This window comes from Batrachochytrium dendrobatidis, assembly GCF_000203795.2.
Source record: "Batrachochytrium dendrobatidis JAM81 unplaced genomic scaffold BATDEscaffold_5, whole genome shotgun sequence".
Lineage (NCBI taxonomy): Eukaryota > Fungi > Chytridiomycota > Chytridiomycetes > Rhizophydiales > Batrachochytrium > Batrachochytrium dendrobatidis.
In genome coordinates this window covers 708,769-722,411 of record NW_006281103.1, presented here as the reverse complement: position 1 = coordinate 722,411, position 13,643 = coordinate 708,769, and the positions used below count along the sequence as shown (strand labels likewise).

General features: G+C 38.7%; 4 protein-coding genes across 4 annotated transcripts; 3 read left to right on the top strand and 1 right to left on the bottom strand.

The window, feature by feature from the left end:
* Window positions 1-113: 113 nt before the first annotated feature.
* On the bottom strand, window positions 114-3,842 carry BATDEDRAFT_24481 (tethering complex ATP-binding subunit VPS33; the record flags this gene model as incomplete). Its single annotated transcript, XM_006678401.1, has 14 exons — window positions 114-247; window positions 367-465; window positions 561-906; window positions 1,069-1,235; window positions 1,334-1,408; window positions 1,520-1,610; window positions 1,696-1,748; window positions 1,878-2,015; window positions 2,129-2,321; window positions 2,414-2,518; window positions 2,644-2,864; window positions 2,995-3,106; window positions 3,584-3,664; window positions 3,729-3,842. The coding sequence occupies 14 exons, from the start codon at window positions 3,840-3,842 to the stop codon at window positions 114-116; spliced, it is 1,929 nt and encodes a 642-aa protein (XP_006678464.1).
* Window positions 3,843-4,068: 226 nt separating this feature from the next.
* Window positions 4,069-5,512, top strand: BATDEDRAFT_34968 (inorganic diphosphatase IPP1). Its single transcript, XM_006678513.1, has 2 exons — window positions 4,069-4,235; window positions 4,629-5,512. Exons 1-2 carry the CDS (start codon window positions 4,169-4,171, stop codon window positions 5,459-5,461), a joined length of 900 nt encoding a protein of 299 aa, XP_006678576.1. The 5' UTR covers window positions 4,069-4,168; the 3' UTR covers window positions 5,462-5,512.
* Window positions 5,513-5,929: 417 nt separating this feature from the next.
* On the top strand, window positions 5,930-10,627 carry BATDEDRAFT_88007 (uncharacterized protein; the record flags this gene model as incomplete). The annotated part of the gene is made up of 20 exons (XM_006678692.1): window positions 5,930-5,971; window positions 6,201-6,218; window positions 6,369-6,431; window positions 6,602-6,700; window positions 6,820-7,014; window positions 7,153-7,218; window positions 7,303-7,341; window positions 7,475-7,658; window positions 7,786-7,938; window positions 8,040-8,143; window positions 8,301-8,384; window positions 8,558-8,599; window positions 8,712-8,740; window positions 8,867-9,018; window positions 9,194-9,309; window positions 9,458-9,478; window positions 9,584-9,667; window positions 9,778-9,963; window positions 10,090-10,177; window positions 10,277-10,627. The coding sequence occupies 20 exons, from the start codon at window positions 5,930-5,932 to the stop codon at window positions 10,606-10,608; spliced, it is 2,097 nt and encodes a 698-aa protein (XP_006678755.1). The 3' UTR covers window positions 10,609-10,627.
* A 1,165-nt stretch (window positions 10,628-11,792) lies between these two features.
* Window positions 11,793-13,481, top strand: BATDEDRAFT_24478 (uncharacterized protein; the record flags this gene model as incomplete). The annotated part of the gene is made up of 1 exon (XM_006678400.1): window positions 11,793-13,481. One exon carries the CDS (start codon window positions 11,793-11,795, stop codon window positions 13,479-13,481), a length of 1,689 nt encoding a protein of 562 aa, XP_006678463.1.
* Window positions 13,482-13,643: the final 162 nt, after the last annotated feature.

Below are 13,643 nucleotides of genomic sequence, written 5' to 3'. Positions count from 1 at the left end.
GTATAATTCTTGTAGTGCATCACGCTAGTAAAATGAATCTCATCACAAACTTTATTTGAATCAAATATGCTTGTAGTCGGCAATGCCAGGTAAAGGCATGGGGACAACACAAATCAATCTGTAGTGTTCTTCAAGGTGCTGAACACGGGAGCACACGAACCAGTGGCATTGGGCTTGCTGACCATCGAATTCAAGAGGCGTGAGCCTGTTGTGATTCCTGTCGTTAGGATAATGAATCCCCGTTGTGCTATAGTCATTGATTTAAAGCACATTAGTGTCAAGCTTGATTAAAATTCAAATGAAGTATGCGTTTAAATGTGGAGACTTGAACTTTGGGATATAGTTTTCACGCCAATTTAAACTTACACGAGTCTCCTCCGCTAATGAATCTTAGCGCAGCAACTTCTGCCATGGTGCATCCGCCAAGAAAAACAACAAGAGTCAATGGTGAAATCTGTTGCACTTCTATTTATACCAGAATAAACTACATGTGTAAATAAAAGCAAAAATTCGACACTATGAACCATCATGCCCAATCAAATTGCCACGAATCAGCTTACTTTTTCGAAAACTGCGATCGCTTGCAGTGATTGTTTCCTCAATGGATGGACCTGGGATTATTTTCAAAACATCCTCACATCCTTTCCAAGACGGAGCCGAAGAAATTGTATCACTTGTATTGTTTAGAATCCGACATGCCATCTGGATCAGCCTAATAGAAATAGGAGCGTAGCCATGGTAAACATATGAAATGTCTGCAACTTGATCAGAATCATAGTCGCATGTGAGTTGTAGCTGTTTAATCAGTTGTAGATATGGAGCTTTGGGTCCAGTTGAAACAAGAGGGAAAAGCAACGAAGCTTGCTTAAGACGTTGTAAAGTGACGATATGCATGTAGCCATAAGTCTATCAAATCTCAATTCACATTTGGTTTAAACAGTATAAATATATCAATGTTCAATAGCGTTACAAAAGATTGACATGGCTGCACAAAATTCATCAGACTACAGTAGTTTGTGGATACAAATTTCATCTCATCGCAAGATATGCAAATAGCCATTCACTGACCTGAACAATATGTCGCCGAAAAGAGTCATAATACTTTGTTTTAAGGCCGCCATTCACAACACAGTACAAGCACAATAGTCGAAGTACAGTCTCAATTGGTGCTTGTCTTCCAATAAGCTCCTCAATATATTCAAGGTCAGAGGAGGACGATTTACCGTGAGTGAAAACTTGAAGTAGATAATATTTCAACAAGTTAAATTGACACGCATTCATAGATTAGCCAATATAGTGCATCTATCCCACTATGGATTACAAAAACGTATACCTTCTTCTGCTGCCCACCGTTTTACAGTGTCTGGGTTGCCGGCATATCGCAAAATATCATCATAGATACCGTTATCTAAGTTTAAAATAAAAAGTTGACTATTCTCAGTTTACTCATCATGATAAACAAATGCAAAATAAGCATTTTTGTTTTAAAGTCAAATAAATATTATAAAGAAAAACATACGAAGTCCAAGTGATTGACGCTGTTGTTGCAAACTTCCTATTTTTGAGGCAAAATCCTTGAGCTGAGTTGTAGTTTTCAATTTGTGTCGCTCCTAATTATTCAAACAATATTATATTGGATCACAGAGCATATATAGGTAGCATCAACAGAATCATTAAAAAGTGCCAAACTCCTACATCTTCTTCCTCTTGAATCCGAAGTGCGACATGGCTTAGCATACTTCCAACAACTATTAAAATGATGGTTAAAAGCAAAATAAACAGATGAATTCATATTATCATCAATAAAATTGCTCGATAATGGGTTATCGAGTGCAGTCTACGTACTCCAAATATAGCATTGGTAACTGTACTCATACCTTCAAATCCAAGGTTTCGGATCTCAGAAAACACATGATCCTGATTATTAAGAACAAGTTTTTTTGACTTGGAGTACGTTGGTGGAATAATAGCTGCAGGAGAGACTTGAGATACAGGAGCCGAAATTTCTACAAAAGCTGTGATTTGTGGCAAGATTTTCAAATAGACAATATGTATAGAAGCTGCTGGTTAAATCATCACATTGCTTCATCACTAATATAGTTGGTCATTTAAGCGAAATAGGTATTACTTGTTTTGATGGAAAATAACTCGTCGATAAGACCTTCGTATGTCAATTGAACACGTAAAGGGCTGACAAGATCAACCGTACGATCAAGAATAATAATGGAGTCAAATTCTGAATCACTTGCTTGAGAAGAGTTCAAAGGTGCGTCTGCAATAGAGTAATCACGACGCATTCGAATCAACAGTTCGGTCAACACCTAAGCACCAATAAAAAGGTGGTTTAAACTAATTTATACAGCGATAAAAATGCGTTATAAATTCTGATGAGATGATTTGATCATAAACTTACTTTTGCACCATTACCCTTTCCAAGAATTCGAGGAATGGAGCCATAAAGAATTTGGAATTTCATGATAGCATGTGCTACCGAGTGGATTAAAGTAGGATCTCCGTCCTAGTATGCATTAATCAATTCATCATACTGTTATACCGCGAATCACATAATGATGACATACTCGAGTGTATTTCCCTTAATTATCGACAATAGCATTGCATGAATCAAGCCGGTATAAAACTCACCACATAAAATGGTTTAAACGAGTCCAGTTCTAAAGAAAGTAAATCTTCCTCTAATGGTACAATGTCAAGATGGTAGTCGCCGATTGCAATATCACCAAATATGCCTTGTTCTTCTAGAATCTGATCGCATATCAATGTACGACGTGGTACAAAGTATACGGTAATGTCGGGTTGATTATCTGGTGTGGAAGAGCGCTGAGAAGCACACCACTTGTACTGATCTTGAAAGATGTTCATGAGATAGTTGACAGATCAATTCGATACAAGCCACAGCAAAGTTAATTAAGCAGTGCATACTATTGATATATTTAAGCATTGATCCATGACTGTCATGTATATTTTTCTTCATACCAGCAATCCATTTCATATGAGTTGGGTTAGGACGAGTAATGTAAACCAGACTTTTGCAGTCTGTTTCTAGTGGAGCTGATGCTAGATGAAATATCTTTTCAACACCATGCTCCTATAACAAATCAGCAAATATTTGTTAAATCGGATTAAACACAATTTTCAAGCCCATATTACTACAGTCGTATTCATGTAAAATGAAATGCTAAAGGCTTTAAAATACATAAACAGCGAGTTTTATAAAGAAATACATCTCACTCGTTCAATCGTTTCTTGAACGCGAACATATGAGATTAGAATACAGAGATGAGTTTATACAGAGTTTGGCAATATCAGGGATGAATCTGGTATCAAACTTGACGATTGTATAGTGTATGGCAGTCAAACAAGAACAATTCCGGTTTAAAACTATAGATTGTATTATATGAGCGTTGTGATTGAAGAATTGCCAAGCCAAAATTTCCAACAAGAATGTACAAGGAATACTCGAATACTGTCTATTCCAAAGCAGAGCGATGGTCCATTTACATGAATACGACAGTAAAATAAACTGTTTTCAGATTGATATGTATAACAGCCTGATCAACAGTACCTTGAGAACTGCAAACTCTGCAACCAAGCTCAATGGTCCACTAACGCTTGGATCTATAACAAGAGCCTTTTTTCCTCGAACCTGAATTAAGTGGTTAGAACCAATACACAGATATTTATACAAGACATGAAAGATTGAATCTTACGGAATCCAAGACTTGAATCAACTCTCTTCTAGAAACCTCTCTTAATGCAGCAGTGCTGAACGAAGTTGGACCCAAACCAAAGGTTTGTGCATTGGAAGTGGATGCAGCAGTCATGACAGTTTGTGGTTAAAATAGAAAGCTTTAATCGGCAGTTGAGCAACAGAGAGTCACGTGATAAGATGATAGATTCAACAGTGGAAAGCAAGATGATAGTTTAAACTACAAGACAGTAGTTTAGATTACAAGATGATAGTTTAGACAGCAAGACTAAAGAAGCGATCGGACAGTTTAAACGATTTAAATAATCCAACGTGTGAATCTCAAGTTCAACACTCGGCACAATTTTACTCAAATCCTTCGTCGCCATCAACACTCGCTTCAAGACTTTCTGTCCTCAAAGCATTCGTCCTTTAACTTGCTTTTCCTCAAACTATTCCATCATGACTTCTACTTATCAACCTCGTGTCGTGGGCGCACCCAATAGTCTCGAATACAGGGTCTATATTGGTAGTATTACGCTTGATATCTATATTGCTGTTATATGGAGTGTGCATTGATGCAACCATCATCATCAAGTCTCGCATCAAACTGCATCTATAGTCCGATTGTAGTGCATGACAAACTAATGTTGTGGATCTTGTATCATTGGTGTATAACTATATAGTATTGGATGTGTTGATGGAAAGTGTTATCAGCGATCTGCTGCCTTGAACTGTTTGACATGCATTCAAGTATTGGATCAAATCTTTATACTAGATGACAATATGTAATGCATGTATCTTGTACTGCTTCTGTATGGATGCACTCCTCCATTTGCATCAACTACTATTCATCATTTGTGCTTGGATCGTCAACTCACCACTACGTTTGTTCTTGTATTGAATCCATCTTGTAATGTAGAGGATGTCGCTACCAAGAAAGTAGTCTCCCCTTTCCATGACATTCCATTGTATGCCAATGCTGAAAAAACTGTTCTCAACATGGTTGTGGAGATCCCTCGTTGGACCAACGCCAAACTCGAGATCTCCAAGGAGCACTTCTTTAACCCTATTCTGCAAGATACCAAAAAAGGCAAGCTCCGCTTTGTTCGCAACTGCTTTCCTCACCACGGATACATCTGGAACTATGGTGCTTTCCCACAGACTTGGGAGGATCCCAACTTCATTCATCCAGATACCAAAGCCAAAGGTGATCAGGATCCCGTTGATGTGTGCGAGATTGGTGAACTGGTCGGTTATGTTGGCCAGGTTAAGCAGGTCAAGGTTCTTGGAACTGTGGCTTTGATTGACGAGGGTGAAACCGATTGGAAGGTGATCGTCATTGACGTTAATGATCCTCTGGCACACAAGCTAAACGACATTGAAGATGTTGAGCGACATCTACCTGGTCTGCTGCGTGCCACAAACGAATGGTTCCGCATCTACAAGATCCCTGACGGTAAGCCCGAAAACAACTTTGCCTTTTCGGGCGAGGCCAAAAACAAAAAGTACGCTCTTGATGTCATTCATGAGTGTAATGATGCCTGGAAGCGTTTGGTTGCCAAGCTGACTCCTTGCAAGACTGACGATTACAACATATGTGTCGCGAATACAGAGGTGGTCGACAGTCCCTACAAGGTTAATGCTGACGACGCTCAGTACTCTGCTCTGCCAAAAAGTGCTCCCAAGGCTGCTCTTTCCATCGATTCCTCTATCGACAAGTGGTTTTTCCTTTCGGGCCAGCCTAACCTCTGATGTGTTTTTTCAAAACCGTTTGGAATAAACAAGTCATTTTTCTATTACATGAAACTATTCCATTGTATCGACATGGATTGAGTTTAGGATAGCACTGCTAAACATTGCAGGAATTATCATTTGATACGACACAACTGTTATTTTCTTGAACCACATACATTCGCGTTCTGGTTCAAGAAAACAATATCTAAACTACAATGATAAATCTGATGATCGTGCAGTATATGATTATATCAAAACAGAATAATCTCAGTTTCAAACTATAGTTTGTATTATATGATGAACGTTGTTTAAACACGCAATGCAGTCAATGTGTAGTAACAGAACTAAACCGATATTCAACCATTGTATTCCAAAGCGAAATATAGGCAATGGCTACAAATACAAAAGTGTTTCATTTTCGTGAATGCGGTCGTAACCCATTGATTAATCAACTCGTTGTCCTAGTGCAAAGCCACTGCATCTGACATGGGAAACGCATTGGCAGGCCAGTTTGAAGTACAAGAACAAGTAAGCCAGTCACTGCTCGAACCATCATGCTCATTAAATAAATCATTTTTTGAATATCTTGTTATATCAACAGCGCATGCATTTTTAATCAACACTGTTCTCCACACCAGCCATTTGACTGTTTCCATTGCATACACTTGAACCTCTACCGTATACACCACTGATAATATACCTTTGAACAACTGCAAAATACGAATGTGCTCATGAATATTATTTTGAATGTGTTTAGATTGGCAGCTCAGATAGGGTAAGCTAGATCCCACATCAGTCGGGTCGATGTTGCAATCCCATACTTGTACAGCTACTTTAATCTACACTTGCCAATTCTTTATGCATTTTTGCATAGCAGCCATATCGATCTATTCAGTTTATGTTGACTTGCTCTGTTTTCATTTAGGACCGACTGTGGTTGATTCGAAAAGCAATATCCAAAAACAACGGAAAGCCCTGTGCAGTCTGGGTAAGAACTTTGCATTCTAAATCAAGTTTATGGATAATGAATTTGGAATATCGATAGCTTTGCAAATCATGCACAAATGCTGGTTGTCAAAAGCAAAACGATGGCTGGATTCAGTCATTGAATTTTCATGTAGGACTTGTTCTCATCGCCTCTTATGAATGATACACTAGGCTTTTGATAGATCGGATGCTGAAAAACGGAATCCATTGGCTCGACAGTCCAATGTCAAAAACGAAATGGCAATTATATCTAATCTATTTAAACGAGAGGTTTGTATGATTTATACTCGTTGCTTGATTCACAATCAATGTAAATAGACTGTGTAGTATATGCTTGATCAGAAACTGATGTGTAATACGAATCTATACAATCGTGCTGGAAACTTTAGGTTCAACTTTTGACAAAACTTCGGCATCCCTCCATCGTCCAAGTTCAAGAATCTCTGCAGGAACTTCGCACTCTCTTTGCTTTTGCTACAGAGCCCCTTATTGACACATTGTCCAATGTTTTGGTGTTTTCATCATCGGCTCGATCTGGTGAACAACAATCGCTTCAATCCGGCTATGAATTAGATTCATTAGAGGTGATTGTTGAAATGCATATTATACAGACATGAATAGCCCTGATTTATAGCGCATTTATTATAATTTAGTAGAAATTTCTATTACCATTAGCTGGTTGTTAACAAACTATACTTTGACCATTTTGATGTGTTGTTCAGATCCAAAAAGGTCTTCGGCAGATAGCAAACGGACTTCAATTTTTACACTCGGCCGGAATCATTCATGTAGGGTCAGCCGAATTAAAACTGACTCGTTCCATGATAGAAACTAGGTGTTTGAAATATACTGATCCATTATTTTGCATATAGATGAATTTGTGTCCAGATGCAATCGTGATCAATCCAATGGTATGTAGCCATGTCAGTTAAATTAGTTTCTGACTGTCATGTATCATACTATAGATTATATAGTTGAGATACATAGATGTACAGTTGTTGTTGCAAATTTACTTATTGTAGTTTTTAAATCTCGTGGCGATAGGGAGATTGGAAGATATCCGGGTTTCAGTTTGCTGTAACAATACCTAGCGGTAGTATTCCATCTCAAGAAACAACAATTGAAAGTGCATTCAATCCTGCCCAGCAGCCAAATTGCTGTACTCCTGACCTGGCGTTTATAGCACCCGAAATTGTTTTAAATGGGCAATGTAGTTCAGCATCTGATGGTTTGTTATCGAGTGATTTGCATTCACATATCTACCACTGTATTTGCTTGAATGGATATGTTGCATAGTACTCGTTTTGTGTTGGCAGATCTTGATAGGTTAATGTTAACACTATTTTGTTGACTAGTATGGTCACTTGGCATACTCATTCACGCACTTTTCAACAATGGACGTCCACTGTTTGAATGCAATGGAAATTCATTCACATATAGGGAGCGTGCAAACGAAATGTTGATGATAGGTGCACTACAGCTTCGAAATGTTTCTGCCGACTTGGAGGGTATGTTTTAATATTTTAACAACCTTGGCATTATTTGAATTAAAGCATTAAGCTGAAAGTTATTGTGCAACTACGACTTTGGTATACCTCGTGTAAAATAGGTATCACTATATCGATGCTTCCTATGAATCCACAATCTCGCATTACTCTGGAACAATTTCAAAATTCCCACTACTTTGAAAACGTACTCATGAGCACTCTCGAGGTAATCTAATACTGTTGCTGGTAAATTTCTAGATCTACTAGCTATTTGTGAGTTTAAACAAATGGATATGCAATGGCTTACACAATTATTTTTATATTTAATGGCATTATAAAAACAACTGCTTTACCACGAGCAGTATATTGAGTCTCTTATACAGAAACCCGAGTTAGAAAAGGCTAAATTTTTAAAGGCTCTTCCTGGGATACTGCCACGTTTTCCAGAAAAAATTGTTACTCGCAAGGTAGATTTACTATTTTTGTCGAGATGCTACAATGGTATTGTCTGTAGGACTGTACAGCAACAACTGTTTTAGCATTTAATCATTTTTCTGTATAATGCTTTTTGATGCATTTCTGACCATACCTTTGTATTGCCATTATTTTTGGGATGATTGATTTTATCCATGTATTCTAGATACTTTCATTGCTATTGAACGAGCTTAAATCGATTGGAATTGTAAGATTTGTTTTAAAAACCGGATTGCAGTTTTGAAACTAGATAGGTTTATGTGCTGCTCAGTTATTTATATATTACTCGTGTTTGGATAATTTGGGTTTCTGCATATTAGGCACCATTTGTTTTACCTAGCATATTTTGGTGAGTCGTTGTGCATATAGTTATGAATATGCATTTGAGAAGACTATACCACAAAGTACAAATATCACGAGTAAATCTAGATTGAAATCTGACATGTTTATTGTAAACAATTGCCTTGATTATTAGGATTTTGGAACGTGCTTCTGGAGATGCACTGACAATCACTCTGCATGCTCTGAAGCCGCTGTTTCAAGTCACAGATCCACCCCAGTGTTCTTTGCTACTTTTGTCAAAAGTCGAGCTTCTTTTGTCCAAGCTATCAAAAGATGCTGTTCCAGGTACAAACTAGAAAACATCCTTCTTGCTTGGAAGTCTATATTTAGTGTTGAATATTTCAAAAAACTGCATTTTAAGCTTGACAACTTAACAAAGCAAGCGTGTAGACTATTAATGCAACTTTACTGAACCCATTTGAATGTATTGGTTTACTATTGAATGTTTAATCATTTGTAGAGATTATACAGTTTGTTTTACGATCTATGGAATCGCAGCACCTGGGAACTCAAGACGCAGCTGTCAAGTCAGTATTACACATTTTATCAAAAACTGATATGAATTGTGTTCGGAATGTAAGTAGGGTCTGCATGATATTTGAGATTTGAAGTTGATCTTATGCAAAACTGTAATGGCAGACTTTAAGAATGATGTGCTAATCTGTATCATTTTGGGATATGTTTGATACTGGTTTTCGATATGATGCCATGTCTCTACGTTTAGATCGTCTTGCCGAAACTAGAAGTAGGTTCAGTTTTTGATTAGTTTTACAAAATTGACTTGGTGTTTCTAGCCACTGAGATATTGCACGCATTGTATCTGTACTGATTTGAACACACTTTTATTTAGACAACTTTTCAGAAAACCACAGCCATTTCGACCAAAGTCAATTGCTTGATTGCGGTACATGCCATGGTCAAGATTCTTGACAAGGCAAGTGTTGATTTTGAAAATGGCTTGTTTACTTTCGAGTCATGTTTGTGGTGTAGCCAGATATGATTTACTAACTCGGATAAATATTTGAATTGTTTGACAACAATTAGCTGGATATCATTGACCGTGTGCTGCCTATGCTTGAGCGTAACCGATCCGAGGATGTTGGGATCACAATGGCCATGTTGGTTGTGTATGAAGGTGTATCTACAAAAGTAGATTGTAAATCAATTGCTCTTTTTCTTATTCCGTCGCTTTGGCGAAACTCTACACAGAAAGGTCTTAATAATCAACAGGTAAGACAGATTTTGAATGCTATACGCTGGTATTTGAGATGGGAAAAATGTCGTGTGTAGCATTTCCAAGGATATTTATATTCAAGATCCAAATGGCTGGTACTGTAAGCTAACCCACTTTCGTAGTTTATGAGGTTTATGACGCTAATTGACAGACTGTCATTACGTGTTAAAGAGGAGATGCTCAAGATAATAGAGGCAGAGTCTGTTTCAGGTAGATTATGATAAACTTTTGAGCAATTCATGACATTGTAGTCCAAATGATAGCTGACAATGCTGTAACCTTATTTGCAATGGGATGCTATGTTTCAAGCACAAACACCCAAATTGGATAAAATGATAAGCCAAGGAAGCAGCCATGTGCCGGGATCGTTGAATCCCGGAGCTTCTTTAGCATCCACAGCATTACAGTTGAATTCAGCGCCTCGTCCCAATGCATCAGCATCTGCTATGACAAATCAAGGATGGAATTCGATGGATTGGTCCGTCCCGACAGCATCTACACCGTATTCTACACAAGCATCACAACGAACCATAAATAATAATGGATTACGTAGTAACACTACTTCTGTGCTAGCATCCAACGCACAGTCTTCTCAACGACGAAACATTGTAAACGAGTTTGATCCATTGAAAGGTAAATAAACACTAGCTATAAAACCAAGTTTAGGAAATTATAATATAAATTCTACAACTATGGACTGGAGAATCGAATCTACTGGATATTGCAGCCGCATTCAATAAAATAAAGCGCTTTATATTGCAGTGATCATTTCTTGCTTTTGAGTAAACAATGGTTGATATCCGTTACGCTTTTCCATTAGACATTCTCAATTCTTTAAAACACAGCGTCCATCATATGATGCACACAATCTCTTTTTCTTCATTTGACATAATTATGGGTTGTACGATCACCAGATTCATTCATTACAGAAATTGAACTTGGTTGTTGCCAAACTCCTGTAATCACAGATACGGTTGCAGTCTAGTTTAACAAGGATCACATATCTTGCAATGCAACTGTACATGGCAATCACCCAATGTTGGAGTTGAAGATTGCACAAGTGACAAGGATGTGCAAAGACCTTTTAGTTTTTTTTTACAGAAACGAGTCGAGACCAGTAAACTTTACCCAGCAGTTCATGTGATAATGGTGACCAGTAAATTTAGCGAGAATCAAAAGACTGTTTATCATGTACTTGGACACCCTTTGTGTTTTATTGAATAGGGCTGTAATTGTGGAAGAACCTGAAGTTTGAAGGGTTCTAAAGGTAAAGCCAACAGATTGAAATGGGAATATGAGGGGATAAAGAAAACTATTGAATCGAAATCAATTGGTACCACTATGCCATTGGTAGTCAACCTTGACAGATACAGGACTATCATGAACCCCACAATCCATACCATTTTATCGAGTAGACCCACTTGTTCCTAGAGATGGATGGAATTGAATGAGTTGTAATGGATAACTGTCCATTACAATTGACATGCAAAGAGTACAATGAGTTGAATGTAATGATTAAGGATGGATATGCAAGACATTGTTACAATAACTGGATGTTGATCCATAATAGCTGCGCATGTAATAAGCTGTTGTGGATTAGGTTAGGGTGGATTGACATGGACAGAAGCTTCCATAACAAACAATGCTGTCCATTCATGATCAGCCCTTGGCTTATAGCATCAATAGTAAATACAAGCTTTGAATAAGGCCCTGCTCGCTCTGCTTTTGCCAACCCACCCATCAGTCACTTGTATTTGCTTCTATTAAAGACTTTTAATTCAACCTCTGTGCCAATTCAACTGCTAGTTTCGAATCTATTCGCAACATGACTGAGATCTCGTCTGGCATGACCATTCCAAAACATACTACACCATCCATAGTCGAACCAGAGCATTCTCAAATACCCATTCCAGAACCTTGCTGTCAGGAACGTTCATCTTGGAAACAGTATCGCAAACCATCGTTGCCCATGAGCGACACTACTGATGTCATGGATGCAATGCATTCACAGGCTGTTTGCTCGCCATTTCAAGACTTGTGCATGTCCGATACCTCTACGGAAGCCACTTCTCCACAATCTGCTACCACATTGCAGGAAGTTGGGTTGAGATTCCTTCAAGCAAAAGGACCCGAATGTTACTCCAATACCACTAGTCCCATGTCAGCCTTGCATTCAATCACTCATGCATCAACTGTCAGTGCTGTTCTGTTTGGTCATCCAGAATCAATGGTCACCACAAATGCTGTTTCAAGCATTGATCATTTGGTTTACAGAAGCGATTCGTCGTCTGTGCATTCAATCGAAACTCCGCTTCAAATCAATTTCCATCAAGAACAGAATCCTGATGATGTGGGGTTGAGTCCTGACTGCCATCATGGCACTGACGACAGTCTTAGTATAAGTGATAGTAATAATAGTACAGGCAGTAGCTGCGATCCTTGTTTTGAGCATTCATGCAATGGGATGGACCAGGGTGATACTACCCAAGAAATGAGTAAGCGACTACAGAGTATTGGCTTTTCTCACGATAAAGCGGCTGCCATTCAGGAAATGTTGGGCTCAAAAACTGCTGCTTCCACTCCTAATCTATGTTTATCTAGTCCTTGGCAATCTCAGTTGAAACGTCGAGTTCCTGTTGGCATGTTGGCATCAGAACTCCCAATTTCACATTCACGCCCATCACAGCGGTATTCAGTCGATACTGTCAATACTCGCTTGCATACAAATCGAAAGCGTTTTGCAAATCAGTGTGTTTCAGATACAAGCATCCGTAGAAGCACCGGAGACCTTAATCTGGGTGTCAATAGCAGCAATACTGGAAGTCACTACACTACCTCGTGCAAATCTGGTCAAATGTGCTACAGAGAAATGGACGAGTTTGTGGAATGGTGCGAGGAGATGACTGGAAATATGTTCAATCATTATCCAACTCGTCGTGAAATATCAATGCCATCATATTCATCCATCTTGCAACTGGCTGCAATCGAAGAGTCGTCGGAATCTTTGAGTCGATCAGAAAGCTTAACGCGTGGTTCAATATCAACACAGAATACATCCTCCATTTCATCTGAAAGTGGGACCTCGGATGAAAAAAAGGACAGTCGTTATAGCACTGCTTATGATACATATCGAGCATCATCGGATAAGCATCTATCTAGCAGCACATCCTCGTTTGAATACCCATCTGCCAAGTCATGTATGTATGTCCAGCATCAATGTTCAACACCTCCTCCTTCAGCAGAAGACTCGGCATGTGCTGATTTGGTGTTGGAGGATCCATTGTTTTCTTTGACAAGCCTTCCAAATGGCACCCGAAATACTTGGCCGACATCATCCAAGAATAAACCAAAAATGTCAACCTCGACAGTGGTTAAACGACTGTTTTCGTTTGGGTCATACAAATCAGAGCAACGATCTGTTTCTCAGCCTGGGTCGTCTTTGAGTTCTATATCCAGATCCGTATCTGCAACAGCTGCTACATACGTCAAAACCTTTTCGGCAGCAGAGGAATAAAGGCCTAATCTACCACTGCTTCATCCAATGTTACCGAAACCCTACAGTCGTACCACCTTTGTTCATCTCTTCCAGCATAGCCTGTGTTTTTCTCAATTTTGTCTAGTCAGAATAATCGTGATTGTCCTAGTACCGAATGTGCATACTGTTCCATCTGCCCGG

What these genes read in the sequence shown, in the direction of transcription:
- BATDEDRAFT_34968 (XM_006678513.1), top strand. Translation starts at nt 4,169, where the DNA reads ATGACTTCTACTTATCAACCTCGTGTCGTGGGCGCACCCAATAGTCTC. An exon ending in CGAATACAGGGTCTATATTG is followed by an intron (nt 4,236 to 4,628) that starts GTAGTATTACGC and finishes CTTGTAATGTAG; the next exon opens with AGGATGTCGCTACCAAGAAA.